At 25.4% G+C, this 13,676-nt stretch overlaps 2 protein-coding genes and 1 long non-coding RNA gene across 3 annotated transcripts; 1 reads left to right on the forward strand and 2 right to left on the reverse strand.

The window, feature by feature from the left end:
* Positions 1-2,900: 2,900 nt before the first annotated feature.
* Positions 2,901-5,265, reverse strand: LOC126901482 (uncharacterized). Its single transcript, XR_007703051.1, has 3 exons — positions 5,077-5,265; positions 4,202-4,248; positions 2,901-3,400 (listed from the first exon to the last, which is right to left on the reverse strand). It is a non-coding gene; the product is annotated as an uncharacterized LOC126901482 (long non-coding RNA).
* A 117-nt stretch (positions 5,266-5,382) lies between these two features.
* On the forward strand, positions 5,383-7,975 carry LOC126902871 (polynucleotide 5'-hydroxyl-kinase nol9). Its single transcript, XM_050680534.1, has 8 exons — positions 5,383-5,832; positions 5,963-6,142; positions 6,202-6,418; positions 6,488-6,630; positions 7,040-7,238; positions 7,313-7,414; positions 7,485-7,624; positions 7,692-7,975. Exons 1-8 carry the CDS (start codon positions 5,517-5,519, stop codon positions 7,907-7,909), a joined length of 1,515 nt encoding a protein of 504 aa, XP_050536491.1. The 5' UTR covers positions 5,383-5,516; the 3' UTR covers positions 7,910-7,975.
* LOC126902869 (neuralized-like protein 4) lies at positions 7,905-13,621 on the reverse strand. The gene is made up of 19 exons (XM_050680530.1): positions 13,366-13,621; positions 13,088-13,303; positions 12,826-13,026; positions 12,541-12,769; positions 12,390-12,477; positions 11,876-12,331; positions 11,603-11,805; positions 11,123-11,534; positions 10,753-11,021; positions 10,503-10,669; positions 10,289-10,431; positions 10,140-10,233; positions 9,918-10,064; positions 9,685-9,849; positions 9,439-9,618; positions 8,926-9,379; positions 8,634-8,858; positions 8,289-8,364; positions 7,905-8,226 (listed from the first exon to the last, which is right to left on the reverse strand). Exons 2-19 carry the CDS (start codon positions 13,250-13,252, stop codon positions 8,016-8,018), a joined length of 3,885 nt encoding a protein of 1,294 aa, XP_050536487.1. The 5' UTR covers positions 13,253-13,303; positions 13,366-13,621; the 3' UTR covers positions 7,905-8,015.
* Between the last annotated feature and the right edge of the window lie 55 nt (positions 13,622-13,676).

The raw sequence follows: 13,676 nt of genomic DNA on the forward strand, positions 1-13,676 counted from the left end.
CTTTTTTTTGTAGATGCATGATGTCTTTACCTATCATTTGGTATATTTTTTTTATAAATCTGACTTTTTACCTGCCTACAGGGGGGGATTCAAAATGACAACTTTTTCACAATAAAAATTGACTTTTTCAACTTAAATTTTGAAAGTGTTCCGGAGTCTGACACTTTTATATATATCTTAAATTAAAGCTAATGTAATATACTTTATCATGGAAAAAAAAAATTTCGGACTTTATTTTATCTTCAAGGTGAAAATGGCTACCAAATGCTATTATTGTGTGAAAATTCTCAATTTTTTTTTTTACATTTTTAACATTATAATGCTATAACTTATTGAAAAGTGTATTGATCAATATAATTTTTTTATGGGAAATACTATTTTCTAATAATCTCTTTTTTATTCGACATACTTTGTCTTAATCAGGATATTAATAAGGAACTAGCAGTTTATGAAGCTTTTGGAATAATCCACCAATTTTTTAAAATTAAACACTATCTAAAGATTTGCATCGAAGCGTTTTTTTTTTATAGTGATTTTAATCACTGTCAGATATCATTATACTTGATCCAACTATGCCACGTCACCACTGTGCCGCGACCCCCCTGTGCTGGGTTTTATTATTTTTATACTATTTTAGTTATCAATTTTTACAATATAGGACTATATTTAAAATATGTTTTATGTTATTTTTAGTAATCACAAAAAATATTTTAAAAATTAATTTTTTTACTGAATTTTTTTTTAAGATTAGAAGATAGCCATTTTATAGATAAGTTTTAATAAAAAATTTTGATAACAAAAACTCTTATTTAAATTCAATAATTAAGTTTATACAGCATTTTTAAGTTTGTTCAATTTTTATATTTTCTATGATTTTCCTATGGTATCAAATTACATGTTTTCTTTTGATATTTGGAAAATCATTTGAAATATTGCTATAATTAAATTAAGGATTTTTAAAACATTATATTAGATTTATTCCAAAAATTGATTAACATGGTTATTAATTTTTTTAACATTATTAACAGATATTAGACTATGTGTGGTTTCAGTCCATAAATCATATGAATCAATATCTATTTTTTTTTTAGTACTTTTATTTAACATATTATGTTTATATTCATTTTCTATTGAAAATAAAGACACACAAAAAAAACAATTATTAATAATTTTAAAAAACCTTAAAATATTCTCATATTCTCCATCTAAGCTCTTATATCCTCTTCATCAACACTATGTTTAAATAAAAATTCATATTTATCATCTTCCTCAGAATTTTCAAAATTATCACCCACTTTTGATAAAATTAAACTTCAGTCTTCTTTTAACTTCGATGCTGAGAAGGTATTAATTTTACTATGATGTATTTTTTTTTGTGTCTGTTACCACTTTTTTACGCTCACACTAAACCGATTTCTTTCAACGATACGTCAAAAGATATTTTTTTTTTATAAATTTGACCCTTTACCTGCTCACAGGGGGGATTCAAAATGACAACTTTTTCACAAAGATTAACTTTTGAAAGTGTTCCGGAAACTCTGACACTTTTATATATATCTTAAATTAAAGTTAATGTAATACTTTATCATGGAAAAAATCATAAATAAGGAAATAGGAGATCATGTAGCTTTTGAAATAATCCACTAATTCTCTTAAAATTAAAGACTATCTACAGATTTGCATCAACGCTTTTTTTATGATAGTGATTTTAATCACTGTCAGATATCATTATACTTGACCTAACTATGTCACATCCCTACTGTGCCGCAACCCCACTGTGATGGGTTTTTTTAGTGTTAGGTATACTCTGAAATTCTAAAAATTAAATGATATTAATTTTACAAATATTATCATTGATAATACTATTTATTTATAATACCACAAACAATTTCATTCTTACTACTAAAGCAGAACATATAACTTAATTTATAATAACATGACATTATTTTTAAGAGAGTATTAAAATATGTATTGTTACATTTAAATCTTCATTTATAACACCAACTTTTAAAATGAAAATAAATGTTTAATTACTATCTATTATCCCATTTTAACATTGGTTATTCCAATAATTATCAACAACATTATTACACCCTATTATTATTATTATCAAATAGGCAATATGGTTTCTAAATGGTAATATAGTATATATATAATATATATAAGGCAATATGGTGGTGACTAAAACATTATTTTAATTATCATAACACTTTTAAGCTTGTTAATACTCGTGAATGGACTGTAATCATAAATAATAAAAACAGAGTATGAAGCTTTACCATGTGTAATATATATCAAATGTCGTTATAACCTAACTGCATGAGTAACCTACGCTGGTTAACCAGTAATACTATATGTGTTACGTCGTGTAGCTTAATCTGTGAATATTGTGCAAATAGCCCTTAACATGTCGTGGTATCCGCAGAGTACCATCGACACATAATAGTAGAGTACCGCCTTGCACGAGTACCCTAGACGTCAATCGACCACCGCAGTGCGCCAACAACGATGACTATAAAACAGAAATAATTAAAATATAGTTAATGCACCATACTCTAATTATTTCTTCCTGATTATGTGAATTATGCCTAATGTAGCTGTGCGCAGGTGAACTCATGCAGTTAACTTATTTGGAATTGCTCTAAATGTTACTCTCAATAATATTGTGTTATGTATAAATTTGTCTATTGTAGACAAATATATTCTATGCAATAAATTAAAAACAAACTTACTTATAGTGAATGATCAAACAAAAACTGACTTGCTTTATTTAAGAAAATAATTTTCAACAAAAATAACTAAATAAATATGTAATATAAAAAAGTGGAATATCTGCTGCGTCCTTCTTTTTCTACTTGGTTCTGAAAACTGACTGTCGTTGAGACTACAAGCAACCCTCATTACCTTTCAGCCTGGTAGGTAGTACCGATCCTTTCTGTGATGCTAGGCAGTTGGTCAACCGGTCCGAACTACCTGACTCTCTGTTCGCTGACAAAGCTGTATTATTAATACAGCTAATAAAGTTTTATCATATGAGTCAAATTTTCAATCAAAAAAATTTTCATCTTTCTTTTTACAATAAATGTCTAATAAAAAAGATTAATTTAAATATTTTAAATTAAAAAAATTCAGTGGTAAAACTATTAAGTCATGGATTAAACATAAATACTAAGGATTAAATATTAGACATTAATCTAACTTAATATATGTGTTTATCATAATTTTTTCTTGTAGAAGAAGAAACAGTAACAAGTTGTAGTTTGTTCATTATTATAGTTAGCCACCCATAAAATTTTTAGTATTTTCTTTCATAATAAAATCAATTGCTTTGCATAACTCTAAGCTAAGTAAATATTTTTCAATGAAACCATCATCAACACGTAATTAACTACATCTTCATCTAAAATAACAAGATGTTATATTAAAAAATTGGGTAGTATAATATTTTAGCCAACATCAAAAGTTATATCCAAGATAATTTGATCAAATTTAATAGCATAAATACAGTTAAATTTGCATACAATTATTTCAAATTTTCTTTTTTTAATTTTTTTTTACACTGGCTACAAATATGCAAAAACAAAATGTTAAAAATAGTTAAAATGTTATATTAAAGTTTGCATATAACACTGTTGTGCACATGCTATTAATTTCTTTAATTTAACCTAACGACAGGCATTTGTTCCAACTAATGTTTTAGCTCTATCACAAGAGAGTCCCAAAGAGTCTAGAGTCTGTAACCTAAACTCACAAACTAGTTAATGGGAAAATTTTTTTTAACAAATATTAAGTAATCAAAACATTTACATTATTTTGAAATATTAAAGTAAAAATCAATTACAAAGGTTCTAATAAACCATGGGTATTTCGTTCTTCAATATTGTCAAGAAAAATTACAACAGATAAAATTTTTTTTTAATTTGTGGGAGGAAGACTGCACTTGATCTAATTTAATAAAATAAATAATTTATTATCAAATAATTACTAAAAACAAATTAAAGACTAAAAAATTGTGGGAAACCAAGTATTATAGAAAGTGAAAAAGTAAAATATATGAATAAATACGCGAGTAAAAAAAAATATTTAATTGCTTCTAAAACTACTATGTCAATACCATATGTCAAAATAAAAATTATTATTAACTAAGTCTGGACAAAGTAATATTTATAAAAAAAAATAATAATAAAAATATAAAATTTACTTTAACTTTTGATACTATTTCAATAATTCCAACTCTATTCATAAGATCTGAAAAATTATAAATGAATAAATTTGTACAGATTTTATTAAATTTTTATATAAAAAAAAATAGAGAATAATCATACAAACAAAAAATATTATGCTTTAACTGGTAAATAGATTCACTAGAAAGGAAAAAAAATAATAACTGAAAATAGAGTAAGAACATTTATTACTATTCTTACCACTTATATTATACACATTATATTATGATTTACTTAATTAGTAATACATATTTTTTTAGCATAGAGTGAGATGCTGATGTGAAAATTCTACTTGTTTATAGCCTGCAGCTATCAATGTCAAACTAACAAAAGGTTAGTAGCCGTTATAGATAAATAGATAGATAAAGTTTTTGATATTATTATTTTGACTTAACTTATTTAATTCAACCATTCGTTTATTGCCAATAGTCGCCATAGTCAACCAACTTCGTCTCACTTGAATTTATCTACTAACCAACTTTATTAGGATTTAGGTCAGACGGATTACATATAATATATATTTACTGAATATTTAAAATATTTAAATATTGGTTTTAACCAAGATCTCCAAGTATTAAATGGACCCCTAACAAAGTTAACATAGATGTAGCCTTTATAAGTGTAGTACGTCAACAAACAAACTAGTAGTATACCACTGACATTTAAATAAAAAACTAAAAAAATAATTAAAAAACTAAAATAAAAAGTTATTATTAAGTTAACAAAAATACTAGTCAGCTTTAGATGAATGATAAATTGCAATATTGTTGAAAAATTGATAAAATTAATTTTAAGGGTTATTTAAAAACGACTCTTGTTCAAAAAAAAATGTTTTATTCATATAATTACATACCTTTACATCTGAACAAAAAACATATAAAATACCATTTTCTAATAACAAGTATTTTAGCTTAATGTAGTAGTAGAAAAAAACTTCAAAAGCAACAGTTTCAACAATTGAATCACTGTCTACTGAACGTTTTAAATAAATTGAGAGTTTAATTCATAGAAAAAAGAACAAATTATATTTCTTTTATGTTTTGATTGGATACATTCAAAATATATTAATATTGTTATCAGTAATAGCAGTATCACTTTATTGATAACTGACACGTGCTAGTCTAATGATAGTGAAAAATTATCAAACTAATTTCTTAACTATTTTATTTAATAAGATTTTAATAAATTTTTATGATGATTTGAAAATAATAATTCTTTTAAATAAACTTGATATTTAATACTTTATACTTATACTTCAATTTAAAGTAGTTTTTTAAATAATAATAGTTAGCTATGAAACAAATTTATCAATTACAGGATAATATACCCATATTTTATGAATCTAAAAAATCAAGACAAGTTCTTGTTGAATTTCATGATGGAAATTTTTTGTACATTAATGGTATAGTTGATATCAAAGTTATAGAAGGAACAATAGATATTTGGGGTTATCATATGACATCTAATACTGAAAAAACTACTATATATTCATCTGGTTTATATGGTTTAATAGCAATTCAATCCAAAAATAAGAAAAAAACCTTAGTTTTATTAGAAGAAAGTAATTTAAGTTGTGATTGGAAAGCATTTATGAAGAATTATATACCAGGTAAGTTATACCATTAATTAATTGATTATTAAAATAATCAAAAATTTAAAATTTATCTTATTAAATTAAATTTATTTTAAAATTATCAAAAGGTTTGCAATATTACATTATTATTTTTATTATACTTTAGATTTTAACATCTTTGAACCAACTAATACAAGATTAACACCACAAAAATCCATTATAGACCTTGAAGTACAATTAAATTGTCAATTTGATTTAAGCAAAACACCTATTTCAAACCATAGACTTGTTACAGATGAGCAGTGGGAAGGTTTTGGAAATGAACTTATGAACTGTTCCGTTAATCGTTAGTTATGTTACATTTTAGATTTTAAACAATATGAATTTGTTTCTTTTAATTTTTAGAACCAATGAAAATATTATTTGCTGGTTATCAAAATGCTGGAAAGTCAACAATGATGTGTTACTTTATAAACAAATGTTTGCAAAAATGGTCCAAAGTTTTAGTATTAGATTTTGATATTGGCAAAAGTGAATTTTTCATTCCAGGGTGCATATCAGCTTTTATCATTGATTCACCTCTTCTTGGTCCTAATATTACACATTTGAAATCTCCATATAAGTAAACCTTAAATACTAGGTATTTAAAAAGCAAATATATTAATTTTTCTATGTATATATATATATATAGGTCTTATTTTTTTGAAAGTACTAATGTTATGACTAATATAAATATGTATTTGGAAATGGCTAAAGCATTAACTAATGACATTAAAAATGATCAATATTTGGAAGAAATGCCAATTTTCATTAATACTATGGGATTTGTAAAAGGTAATAGTTTAATTTTAGATTTTATGAATATTATGTTTTATGTTGGGATTATATTTTATTGTTAAATAAAAAAATAAATAAGAATATAAAGAAATTCTATTCTAGTTCTAGACTATAGTTAAATATCATTCAAATATGTTTTATATGTAATTAAATCAATTAGAACATAACTTTAGATTAAATTTACAAAATTATTATATAATAACTAATTTTTAGAAAAACTTTTTGTACGTTAATTTTTCAAAAAATTTATTATAAATAGTTCAACTAAACATGTAAAAAAAATATATTTTATCTTATTTCAAAATTTAATTCAGTTGATTTTAATGTAATTTCAATTAATTTTATGTTAATGTGTCTTATATGGTTACTATTATTTAATTTTTCAAATACTATATTGTTTTTTTAGACGAAGGACTTGAAATTTTGCATAAGCTAATATGTATTACTAGCCCTACAGATATAGTTCAGCTTAAATTAAATGAATATCAAGATTTAAATTTACATTCAAGTATAATTAGTGATAGTACTGGTGCTACTTTGTCATACAATCTTTGGTATTTTACTTCAATAGTTAAAGTAAAATTAGCTAAAGCCCCATATTACAAGTACTTAAAAAAATTAAATTTAATGTTTTTAGATAATTTTTGTTTATTAAAAATTAATTTACATAATATTTCAGAAGCATTGAAAAACCCATAAAACAACAATTATTAATTACATCTTACTTCAGTACGTGTTTACGAAATACTGATATATATTTTAATGATATTACTCCATATCAGTGAGTATAAAATATCATGTTTGACTAATTACAAATTTTGATAGAATAATTTTTCATTTTAATTTTACAGTGTTAATATTCAGAATATTGATGTACATATTACTGAAATAAACGATTTAACTCGTGATGAAAAATTAGCTGTAATTAATGCTAATATAGTAGCACTTTGCATTTCAAATAAATCAAATCTGTGTGAATGTGTTGGATTTGGTATAGCTGATAAAATACTTTATTATAAAATTATTTAAAAATTATAAATTATTTGTTTTATTTGTAGGTTTTGTCCGCAATGTAAATATGTCTTCTGGAGACTTATACATTAACACTCCTGTTAAGCTTAACAATTTGATTAATGTTAATCAGTTAAGACTTGGTAAAATAACTTTACCTTACACTTTTTATACTAAAGGATTGCCAATTTTACGATACATTAGTACAAAACAGGACAACATATTCAATGAAAGTGTGACTAGACATTATAAAATTATGCATTAAGAAATATATTTTATGATGTTCATTATAATTCTAATAAAATAAACAAATTAACAAAAATAAATGAGATCGAATTTGTTTTTAAATAAGTTAAATATAAAAGTTGAGTTTATTTTATATCTCTATCAAATCTAAAATAAAGAGATAGTAGTACTGTTTTAGTACTACTTTTTGGAATGACTAATGATGAGATCTGTTGTTGACATTCAGTTTTACTAGAATTTGGTAAAAGTTCACCAATCTCAAAAGAGCCTGGTTCAACCATAACTTCAAACGCTGCATGACATTTGTAATAATTACAAGTTTCAGAATCAAAATATCTGAAAGAAAAAAAAATTTATAACATCATGTTTAAAATAATTAATATTAAAATACTTCTTACTCAAAATGTTTTATATTTTGACAACAAACTGTTCGTTTCAGATAAGGATAAAGCACTGTATTTTCAGTTTCTGTTTCTGAAATAAATATAAAATGTAGTACTTAATTACATTTCAAATTAACTCAACATGAGATTTTTTTTATTAACAATTTTTATTATTTAAAAACTCTTAAAGATTTTAAATAAAAACTTTTTCTATGTAACTAAGCAAAACTTTTTGGACTAACAAATTTGTATTAGAGAAACAGTTTTTTTTTTCATTTCAAAAGTAAAACATTTTTACCTTAAAATTTTTTAGTGCTTATTCACTATTTCATATTGGATAAAACAAAAAATAATTATTACCTCTAAATATTAATGTTCCATTATCTAGACAATTACGTATCATTGAATAAGAACATCCTACATATGCGGATTGCCATTTATCCAATATTAAATTATTATGTTTTGGATGTTGACATAAAAGGAACTTACACCAACCAGTTTCAATTGATAATTTGTTTTCATCAAATGTGTATAAATTACAACCATCACAATAACAAGTATGACCTGATTCTAAGAAAAATTCATCTGAAAAAAAAGAAACTGAATATTCTCAAATATTGCTAAATTTAATTGTAATTATTTAAATAACTACCTGGAATACTCAAATATGTCTTGATTTTCAATGATAAGTTGAAATATTGACATTGTTTCAAGCGTAATACTTTCAAAATTTCATTACGTTTTCTTTCTTTAATATCTAATTTATAATAATTAGATGCCTTTCCTGATCGAATTTTAGACCTTTTCAGTGAAGAAGTACTTGCTTCTTCATCAATCCATCCAGATAACTCGGCTGATCGAGATCTAACATCATGACCACTAGCCACCAAAACATTTTCATTAGTTTTATCAGTTTTCATCCATGTTAAATCAGCTAGATCAGTTTCTTCTTGCGCTGGACTCTGTTTTTCATCTCCCTCCAATTCTGCTTTTTCTTCAGATGGCACTGGTTGCCCAACATCATCAGGTAATAAATCATTTTCTAATGGCATATTTGGAATAATATCTACAGGTGACATGTCAATAAAAGGGTTGACTATTGATACCTACAATGTTCATTATTTAAATATTTTTTATTATTTTATTTAAAAAAACTAATATTTACTTGTTCACATTGACCATATAAATCAATAACACAATAACAATCATTCGGTATATTAGTAGCAGCCACTCCATAGTCAATACGATTAAAAAATAACTTAAGACAATTATTACTATCAATCATAATTCCTACTATGTCACCTAAATTACAATAATTTAAATCTGGCCCATAATTACTTTTCATCTACAAGAATGTGTTCATATACATTATTTAACAAGCATAATTTTAATTAAAATATAAAATACTCACTTTGAGACCATTATAGTAAACTGAATCACCAGAGATCACCCACGTACTGTTGTAATCACTCAACAATAATGCTGTAGCTGGTGCATCATTATTAATGGAAGAAATTTTAGATACTCCAATCATAAGAGATGATTCCCACTTTTTGTTTAAAGATTGTATTTCAACCTAATTATTTTAAAATTAATTTAACATAAAAAAGGTCTAAAAATGTATCAAAGAAAAAATGTGTAAACCTGGAATATGGTATTTGGTATTAAAATATCAGATGTCATAGTTAAACCAAAATTATAACTATCAGTTCTAGTAGCAGTTCTTCCGTCCCTTGATAAACGAACATTTTTACCATGCCATTCATTAAATCTCATTAACTTATATGTTGACTAAATTTTAATAATATTGTTAATGAAAAAACTATATTTTTGTATTAATTTATAACTGATTAAATAAAATCTTACTTCATCAATAAAATAACTTATTTCAGATGAACAACACTCACTCATATCTTCATCAAGAACAGTCATTCTTTTCAAAACATTAATAGTAGTGTCTCTGAAATTAAATGAAATAAAATATTGTTCTTAGTTTTAAAAATAAATGTCCTTACACTTTAACAGATTCAGAAATATCTGATAAATTTTCACTACATTGTGAAGAAACCATTTGCAAATTATTTTTATTATCTTGATCAACATAAATGACTTTAGCAGAGATATGGCAACCATAAAGATCAAATATAGCATAAACTGACTATGTAATAAATGTTAGATATTAATTTACAAGCATTTTCTTTTTTAAAGAAAATATTTTTTAAATCTTACATCTGGTATATTATATGTAGCAACTCCTTGATCGCAACCATTAACATATAAATGTAATGATCGATCACTTGTATACTTGATTCCCACTCTATCTCCTTCTTTTAATCTATTTAAACTAGGACAGTAATTTGTTTTTACTAATGATTGGTTATACCACACTTGATTACCTTAAAAATAATAAAATCATAATATTGAAACAAAAATTCTAGTTATCATACTATGATCTTTAAACTTATTTATAGTACTTTACCTAAAAAATACCAAACTTCCTTATTATTTATTTCTTTTATATCAAGTGGTAAAGCACCTTCCAGAGAAGAATTTATAACACCAATACGTAAACTTCCTGCATATTTTTTATCACATTTTACAATTAATATTTGAAATAATTCATTTGGAATTAATTTTTTATCTGATATTATGAGACCTCCCTTGAATGAACTTATTCGAGTTGCTATTCTACAATCATCTGATAACTTAATGTTTTCTCCGAAAAGATATCCAGAAAGGTTTATATCTCTAAAATATTAATTAAACATGAATTATTAAAACTATTTATTAATTAAACAATAAAATTGAAAAACTTTTAAATTTTTCTTTATGCCTTCTTTTTGTCTTACTTTTGCCCTTGAATTCCAGTTTCAGTTTGTTCAGATATTGTTCCATCTTGTGAACAACAACTTATATCTGATTCACTTTCATAACATTTAACTTCAGGTGGACTCTGGATTGTTACTTGAGTACAGCGTCCATAAATATCAATTACTGGATACAAGTGTGATGGTACATTTGTACAAGCTATTCCTTGATCAACATTGTCCAAAAAGTAATGTAAATTTCCATTGTTATGTCTCATAACACCAACAACAGAGCCAACTTTAACTTTGTCCAAATCTAATTCATAGTTATATTTGATTGCTAATCCATCTTTCATAACTGTACAACCAGATAAAACCCAAGTGTCGTGGTCTAAATCAGTCATTGTATTTGGTAAATCAGTAGACAAAACATTAGGAGGTATGGTAGTAACACCTAAAATCAATTTAGTTAAATATTTAATTTACCATGAATTTTAATTTATCAAGAAATTATCTACTAACCAACTTCGATAGATCCTGACCATCGATCATTTAATTTATCTACACTGACAGTAAATAGCTCTCCATCTTGTAATGTCTGATTTACTAAAACAATTGACTGGCTGAATTCATAATCACAATACAATCTATCAGCAGTACGACCTCTAGACCCAGGAACTATCCGTGCATTTTTACCGTGATTGGTAAAAAACCTAACATTATTCCTTAAAAATTCATATACATAATTAAATATAATGAATTCATAATTACTACACATTATATTAAAACAATTACTTATGTGGTGAAGTTTTATCTCCATTATTTTCGCGGCAAATGGTTATCTGAGCAGCTTGTCCATATAAATCAACAACACCAAATACTCCAAGCGGTACATTTTTAGCTGCTTCACCTTGATCAACACCATTCACATAGAAATGTAATGAACTATTTGACTTAACCATGGCACCTACACGATCACCTACTCGTAAGGTATCTAAATTTACTCCATACTGATTTACAACAGTTATGCCATTGTGCATAATTCCAACACCAGTCATCATCCAAGTACCAGAATGAACATTTGTCATAGTTAATGGATAATCTATATCTCCAGGTCGATGAGTTGTTATACCAATTTCAATAGATCCGGCCCATTTAGTGACTAAACGATCCAAACGTACTTCAAACAACTCATTAGGTTTTAAAGGACGATTAGTTAAAACAACACCATTATTAAAATCATCTAAAGCACTATAATGAACCAATGAATTATTATACTTATTTGTTTGCATATTTTAAATTGTCTTACTTTGGTCTATAAGCTACAGTATTATTGTTTATGACTAAAGTATGAGCACCGCAATTAGGATGAAATTCTAATAAGTCTTCATTGAGAGCTAAGTAACAAGAAAAAACTATTAACAATTTTAATTAAAAACTTAAATTAAAATATCGCTAACTTGAATTTTCAATAGATAATGTCAGAGAGTTACTAAGTCTAGTGATTAGATTTTTTTCTTCATTGACATCTCTATCAACTATAGTAACTTTAACTGTCCTACCATACATATCAACCACACCCCATACTTTTGAAGGTAAATTTGAAACAGCTACGCCTTGATCAAGACCATTAATATAATAATGAAGATCACCATTTTTTTTACGCATAAGACCGATTCTGTCACCAACCTATAAAAAAAAATAGTAAATGAAAACTTAAAAACTTCATTTATTTACTTTTCTACCTTTAAATCATCTAAATTAAAATTGCCATATTCCCTTCTAATCCCTTTTCCATTAGCCAATATACCACGCCCAGACATCATTGAAGTACCCGTTCTCATATTAGTCATTGTTGATGGAATTGGTATGGTACTTGGATCATGAATAGTTACACCCACTTCAACACTGCCACTCCATTTATCAACAAGTTTGTCGATGCGAATCTAAAAAAATTACCATGCAATAAATAAAAATTTTAAAAAAAAAATATAGCATTTCTCAAACCTCAAACAATTCATCATCAAATAAGTTTCGGTTAGTCATAACAACTCCATTATTAAATTCATCATAGGCCCTAAGACGTTTAGCTGATCTATTGTTAAGGGATAACTTTACCAATGTACCACATCGTAAGTGAAACCGTAGACGATTTTCTGATTGAGACTGCATTGTGACAATCCAAAAATAAACAACAAATACTTTAAAAGCATTGCATATCCCCTAAACAAAATATTTAGGAAATGAAATTTAAAAACATTTTAATTTTAAAATAGCAACTGTACTTGACACAAATCTAGTATTTTAAAATACTGTTAATAATATAATCAACAGCACTATTTAACTATTTCTTAGTTCAATTTATAAAAACTTTTCAAAAACACTGTTCATATTAAAAATTGATATTTCAATAATTTTATCAGTTGTTTGGCGTAATTCAATAATAATATCAAAAAAAAATAAAATACAAATTTAACCCTATCTAATTATTATACTACATAAATTTAGGGTACTGCCTTATTATACATAAGTGCAGAATGCAGTAGGGTAGTTATGAACAGCTGCCGGTTGCAAGGGTGAAATATATACATTAGTA

Source organism: Daktulosphaira vitifoliae, unplaced genomic scaffold, assembly GCF_025091365.1.
Source record: "Daktulosphaira vitifoliae isolate Bord-2020 unplaced genomic scaffold, ASM2509136v1 Scaffold_3, whole genome shotgun sequence".
Taxonomy (NCBI): Eukaryota; Metazoa; Arthropoda; class Insecta; order Hemiptera; family Phylloxeridae; genus Daktulosphaira; species Daktulosphaira vitifoliae.

What these genes read in the sequence shown, in the direction of transcription:
- LOC126902871 (XM_050680534.1), top strand. Translation starts at nt 5,517, where the DNA reads ATGAAACAAATTTATCAATTACAGGATAATATACCCATATTTTATGAA. An exon ending in TACTATGGGATTTGTAAAAG is followed by an intron (nt 6,631 to 7,039) that starts GTAATAGTTTAA and finishes TTGTTTTTTTAG; the next exon opens with ACGAAGGACTTGAAATTTTG. An exon ending in AATGATATTACTCCATATCA is followed by an intron (nt 7,415 to 7,484) that starts GTGAGTATAAAA and finishes TTAATTTTACAG; the next exon opens with TGTTAATATTCAGAATATTG.
- LOC126902869 (XM_050680530.1), bottom strand. Translation starts at nt 13,252, where the DNA reads ATGCAGTCTCAATCAGAAAATCGTCTACGGTTTCACTTACGATGTGGT. An exon ending in GACATATTTGAGTATTCCAG is followed by an intron (nt 8,859 to 8,925) that starts GTAGTTATTTAA and finishes CTTTTTTTTCAG; the next exon opens with ATGAATTTTTCTTAGAATCA. An exon ending in CAAAATATAAAACATTTTGA is followed by an intron (nt 8,227 to 8,288) that starts GTAAGAAGTATT and finishes TTTTTCTTTCAG; the next exon opens with ATATTTTGATTCTGAAACTT.